General features: G+C 36.1%; 1 protein-coding gene across 4 annotated transcripts in view; it reads left to right on the top strand.

The window, feature by feature from the left end:
- Positions 1 to 6068, top strand: part of RSAD1 (radical S-adenosyl methionine domain containing 1) — a 16477-nt gene extending 10409 nt beyond the window's left edge. For 2 of the 4 annotated variants that reach the window (XR_003569838.1, XM_027870288.1), the window contains one exon: positions 5076 to 5154. Coding sequence is in view for 1 of the 4 variants with exons in the window: in XM_027870287.1 (XP_027726088.1) it covers positions 5076 to 5193 (118 nt within the window). In the remaining 3 variants the exon portion in view is untranslated. Of the gene's footprint in view, positions 1 to 5075 lie in introns of all 4 variants that reach the window. The other 2 variants (XM_027870287.1, XM_027870289.1) reach the window with 2 other exon arrangements.
- Positions 6069 to 6406: the final 338 nt, after the last annotated feature.

Raw genomic sequence — 6406 nt, 5'->3', positions numbered from 1 at the left:
TGTGATAAATTACTATCATCTCTTTGCTAATATTTTATTTAAGATTTTTGCATCAATATTCATTAGGGAAATTGGTCTATAATTTTCTTTCTCTGTCTTGGCTCTTCTTGATTTAGGTATGAGCACCATATTTGTGTCATAAAAGGAATTTGGTAGGACTCCTTCTTTGCCTAAATTTCCAAATAGTTTATATAGTATTGGAATTAATTGTTCTTTAGATATTTGGTAGAATTCACTTGTAACTCCAACTGGCCCTGGGGATTTTTTTTTAGGGAGTTCATTGATGGCTTGTTCAATTTCTTTTTCTAAAATGAGGTTAAGTATTTTATGTCCTCTTCTGTTAATCTGGGCAATTTATATTTTTGTAAATATTCATCCATTTCACTTGGATTGTCAGGTTTATTGGCAAACAGTTGGGCAAAATAGCTCCTAATTATTGCTTTAATTTCTTCTTCATTAGTGGTAAATTCACTATTTTCATTTTTGATACTGGTAATTTGGTTTTCTTCTTTTTTTAATCAAATTAACCAAAGGGTTATCTATTTATTGGATTTTTTTTTCATAAAACCAGCTCTTAGTTTTATTTATTATTTCAATAGTTTTCTTGTTTTCAATTTTATTAACCTCTCCTTTGAGTTTCAGGATTTCTAATTTGGTATTTAATTGGTGATTTTTTGTTCTTTTTTAGTTGTATGCCCTAATTTTGATTTTTTTTATTTAATTGATCTGCTCTTTTTCTATTTTATTCATGTAAGCATTTAGAGATATAAAATTTCTCCTAAGAACTACCTTGGCTGCATCCCATAAATTTTGGTATGTTGTCTCATTGTCATTCTCTTTGATGGAGTTATTGATTGTTTCTATGATTTATTGTTTAACCCACTCTGGGTTAGTATATTTAGTTTTCAATTAATTTTTAGTCTGTCTTTCCATGGCCCTTTATTACATGTAATTCTTATTGTATCATGATCTGAAAAGGATACATTTAATATTTCTGCCTTTCTGCGTTTGATTGTAAGTATATGCCCTAGTATATGGTCAGTTTTTGTGTAGGTGCCATATACCACTGAGAAAAAAGGTATATTCCTTTCTATCCCCAATCGATTTTCTCCAGAGATCTATCATAGCTAACTTTTCTAAAATTCTATTCACCTCCTTAACTTCTTTCTTATATATTTTGTGGTTAGATTTATCTAGTTCTGAGAGGGGGAGGTTGAGGTCTCCCACTAGTATAGTTTTACTATCTCTTTCTTCTTGCAACTCACTTACCTTCTCCTCTAAGAATTTGGATGCTATAACACTTGGTGCATATATATTTGGTATTAATATTACTTTATTGTCTGTGGTACATTTTAGCAAGATGTAGTTTCCTTCCTTTTCTCTTTTAATTAGATCTATTTTTGGTTTTGCTTTGTCTGAGATCAGGATTGCTACCCCTGTTTTTTTTACTTCAGCTGAAGCATAATGTATTCTACTCCAGCCTTTTACCTTTACTTTGTGTGTATCTCTCTGCTTCAGATGTGTTTCTTGTAAATAACATTTTGTAGGATTCTGGTTTTTAATCCACTGTGTTATTCACTTCCATTTTATGGGAGAGTTCATCCCATTCTCATTCACAGTTATGATTACTATCTTTGTATTTCCCTCCATCCTGTTTTCCTCTTGTTTATACTTTTCTCTCTTCTTTCATCCTGTCTCTCCTCACCAGTGTTTTGCTTCTGACCACCACCTCCCTCACCCTGCCCTCCTTTCTATCAGCCCCCCTCCCTTTTCTTTCTCCTTTCCCCTTCTACTTCTGCCGTCCTGTCTTTCCTTCTACTGTAATAGGTCTTTTGCTCCTCTTCGTGTGATATAATTTACCAGCACTATTCTGCCTCCCCCTTTCCTTTTCTACCAGTACAATCCTTTTTTCACCCTTTATTAATTATATTATATTCTTTTCCTTCTTTTCTTTTTCATTCTTATTTTTAGCAACCTGATTGATATCTCTTTTCTCTCCCCACCCTTTCCACTGCCATATTGGGAAAAAAAATTATATTATTATATCTTCACATCAAAGTCAACTTATACTACACCCTTTGTGTGTGTACATTCCTAACTGCCCTAATAGAGATACAGTTCTCAGGGGTTAAAAGTATCATCTTCCTGTGTAGGGATGGAAACAATTTAACCTTATTGAATAGCATGGTTTTTTTTTCTTTCTTGTTTACCTTTTTATTCTTCTCTTGAGTCTTGTATTTGAAGATTGAATTTTCTGTTCATTTCTGGTTTTTTCATCAGGAAAGTTTAAAGTCTCTTATTTCATTGAATGTCTGTCTTTTCCCCTGAAAGATTATGCTCAATTTTGCTGGGTAGTTGATTCTTGATTGTAATCCAAGCTCCTTTGCCTTCCAGAACATCATATTCCAAGCCCTCTGATCCTTTAATATAGAAGTTGCTAAATCCTATGTAATCCTGACTGTGGCTCCTTGATATTTGAATTGTTTCTTTCTGGCTGCTTGCAGTATTTTCTCCTTGACCTGATAATTCTGGAATTTGGCTACAATATTCCTTGGAGTTTTCATTTTGGGATCTCTTTTAGGAGGTAATTAGTGGAGTCTTTCAATGACTGTTATTTTTCCCTGTGGTTTTAGGATATCCGGGCAGTTTCCCTTGTTAATTTCTTGAAGGATGCTATCCAGGCTCTTTTTTTGGTCATGGCTTTCAGGTAGTCCACTAATTCTTAAATTATCTCTTCTGGATCTATTTTCTAGGTCAGTTGTTTTTCCAATGAGGTATTTTACATTTTTCTTCTTCTTTTTGTTTCATTCTTTTGATTTTATTTGACTGATTCTTGATGTCTCGAGTAGTTATTAGCTTTCACTTGCCCAATTCTAATTTTTAAGGCATTATTTTCTTCAATTAGCTTTTGTACCTCCTTTTCCTTTTGGCCAATTCTACTTTTTACAGAGTTGTTTTCTTCAGTGGATTTTTTTTCCATTTGACCAATTGCATTTTTTATGGAATTGGTTTCTTCAGTCAATTTTTGTCCTTGTTTTTCCAAGCTGTTGACTCTCTCTTGCATAACTCTCATTTCTTTTCACAATTTTTCTCTTGCCTTTCTTATTTGATTTTTAAAATCTTTTTTGAATTCTTCCAAGAAGGCTTTTTGGGCTTGAGACCAATTCATATTCCCCTTTGAGGCTTCACTTGTAGGCATTTTGACATTGTTGTCCTCTTCTGAGTTTGTGTTTTGATCCTCTCTGTCACCATAGTAGCTTTCTATGGTCAGGGCTCTTTGCTGCTTTGTGTTCATATTTTTTAGCCTATTTTGTGACTTTTTAAGTTGGGCTCTGCTCCTGGGGCACAGGGGCCACTATCCCAAGCTTCTTGTGCTGGAGCCCAGGGGCTTGGTCACTGATTTTCTGTGCTGTGTTGCTGGGGCTGGCAGTTTGCCTTCTGCAGGGCTGGATGCCTTACAGCTGACCTGTTTTGCTACTGGCCTGCTGACTCAGGACCAAGAGGCCTCGTTTGCTGATCTGTGCTAAGAGCCTTCCACTGGCTTGCCTGGACAGTGTCTGCACTGGGCTGTGCTGCCCTTTTACCCAAGTGAGACAGACCTTTCCTGAAATCTTTCTAAATTATCTTAAGCTGGAAAATTATTTCATTCCATCTTTTTGTGGGTTCTGTCACTTCAGAATCCATTTAGAAGCTTGATTTAATATTATTTCCAAGGGAAACTGGGGAGAGCTCAGGCAACTTCTTGGCTTTTCTCTGCCATCTTGGCTTTGCCTAAATTCCCCTCTTGCCTGTCTTTTTAAGTGTATAATAAATTAAATATCTAACTATCAAAGCTGTCTTGCTTATCTGTGTTTCTTTTCATTCTCTTCTGTGCATTAAAAAATGATTCAGTGACCTTCTTTTCCTTCTTTTCTTTTTCATTCTTATTTTTAGCAACCTGATTGATATCTCTTTTCTCTCCCCACCCTTTCCACTGCCATATTGGGAAAAAAGAAAAACAAAACTGTTGTAACAAATATGCATACTTAATCAAAACAAATTCTCACTGAAAATGCATTAAATTCTCTCATTTGTTACTCATAACAATCCTGTGATGTAGGTATGCTTATTATCTCCATTTTATAGATGAAGAAACAAGCTTATTGAGGTTAGCCAGGAAGTAAGTCCCTCTTTGAATCCCCTACTTACCTTCAAGAATCAGCTCAAGTGCCAGGTATAATAGCACATGCCTGCAATCACTACGGAGGCTGAGGCTGATAAGATCTCTTGAGCTTTGGAGTTTTGAGCTGCAGTAGGGCTAAAGCCAATCAGGTGTCCACACTTGGGGGGGGGGGGTTGTGTGGGGATAGTGCACAGCAGGATGTCTAAGAAGCAAACTGGCCTAGGACAGAAATGGGACCTGTCACAATTTTTGGGATGATCAGTAGTGGGGTCAAGCCAGTGTGTGGCCAATGTACTTCCAACCTGAGTAAAACAGGGAGACCCATTTCCCCCTACCAAAAAAGGGGGGTCAGTTCAAATGCCAACATCTACATGATCTTTCCTGATCCACACAGTTGCTAATATTTTGCTCCCAAATAACTTTGTATTTATCTTGATAAATAATAGATTTTAGAAACAATGGCCAACTCCCCCTTTCCATACCCTCCACCTCACATATAGCCTGTGTGAAGTCTGACTTGGGCTGTATGTGTAACTACTTGAAAATTGCACCAACCCTCTGCCCTTTCTAACTGTTAGTAGCTCATTTCCTTTTTTATTTCTCTGTCTGGGTTCTAAGGCATTCAAGGGGTAGGTTTTGACATTTCCTTAGAAATGACCAGAAATGCATAATTTCTCTCAATTAGCTCTGACCTCTAGTTTATAAATAAACCAAAGAAACCTCATTTCCCCTAAGCTTTTCTCTTCTCTTTCAATCCCAAACACCCTAGCCTAATAGGCTTAAACATTAATATTCTTGCTTATACAACTTATTAACTGTGTAACAAATAATAAAGCAAGGACAAATAATTGTTTACAATGTGTCATGGTGAGAAAAGTTCACAGTCAGTCACCTTTTTGTTCTCCAAAAACAGGGGAAAGAGATGTGGATCAGAATCTTTTCACCAATGTGACCCCAGCTCAAGATACACAATTCTCTCAGGACGGCGATCCAAGTCTCCCAGGAATTCTCCACCTAATGTCTCTTCATAAGTTAAGAATTAAACTAAGTTCTCTAGAAATATCTGTCTCTTAAGAAGAAAGTTCTGTTAATTTTTTCTGTGCCTTTTTCACACACATAGAATCTCTTGCTTTGACAGTTAATTCACTCTAGGTAAAACTGATTCTTCCTACAAGATTCTATTCCCTTTCTCTTAAAAACACAGTAACTTTAAGGTTATACCTGGATTTATACATATCTCTTCCAACAACAGAATATAAGCTCTGAAAGGGCCAGTTTCACTCTTGTCTTTGTATTCCCATGGCCAAGCACAAGGCCTGGCACAAGAGCTTGCTTAATACACATCTGTTGCCTGATTGAAATATCTGAAGTAGCATTCCAACCATGGTCTTTCTGACTCCAAGTCCAGTGCTCTTTCCACTAAGCCACACTGCCTTTCATAAAGGCTTTTTGCCAATAGGGAGGCAAATAAAGGGAGTGGTATGGGCATTTGTAAACTTTATCATCTAATTTTTCCACAGCGTGCAGGAAAAGCAGTCAACTTACTATTCACCAAATATTGTCACCAAGAAAACCAAGCCAAAAAAAAAAAATTGAAACAATGTCTTGGACTTCAATGGACTCAAGTTTAGAAGGAAAAAATAGGTGGATAAAACGTTTTTCATGAAAACACAGGTTTGGTCAATTTACATGTCCCCACAATTCCAATGTGCCTGTTCACCTGTCCTACTACTTTTCCCTTCCCTTGGCTGCTGTTTTAAAGTTTCCCCTATCCCAAAGTGGAATTTTTATTACAGGGCTAACGCTCTTTCAATTTTATACTGATTAAATCAGTACTGCAGTATTTGATTAACCAAGCTTCTGCAGAATTTGTGATTCTTGGACTTTTTTGATGTAAGAAATACTTCTTTATGCATATTCTTTCCTCAGTGATTTTCCAGCATTCTGCTTTGTGCCTATAGGAATTTTTTAAAATAGAAAATTAGGTAATATGATATTTCTGTATTTGCTTTGTGTGAAACATTGATATAAAGCATAGGTGGCCACCTTTTATTGCTTGTACCGTCTATGGAAGTCAACATAAACTGCAATAATTACAATACAGAGTTACAAATAAAGGGAATGGACATTGACCATCCAAAAAAACCAACCATATCTTTTTCCACTTATCCACATAACATGTGACTGGCAGTAGAGTGCTAACATTTCTTTTTTTCTTTTTTTTCTTCCCTTCCCCCACTTAAT

Source organism: Vombatus ursinus, unplaced genomic scaffold (genome assembly GCF_900497805.2).
Source record: "Vombatus ursinus unplaced genomic scaffold, bare-nosed wombat genome assembly UNPS02014797.1, whole genome shotgun sequence".
Lineage (NCBI taxonomy): Eukaryota > Metazoa > Chordata > Mammalia > Diprotodontia > Vombatidae > Vombatus > Vombatus ursinus.
The sequence above is the reverse complement of the archived record's forward strand: the minus strand, read 5'-3'. Positions and strand labels throughout refer to the sequence as shown.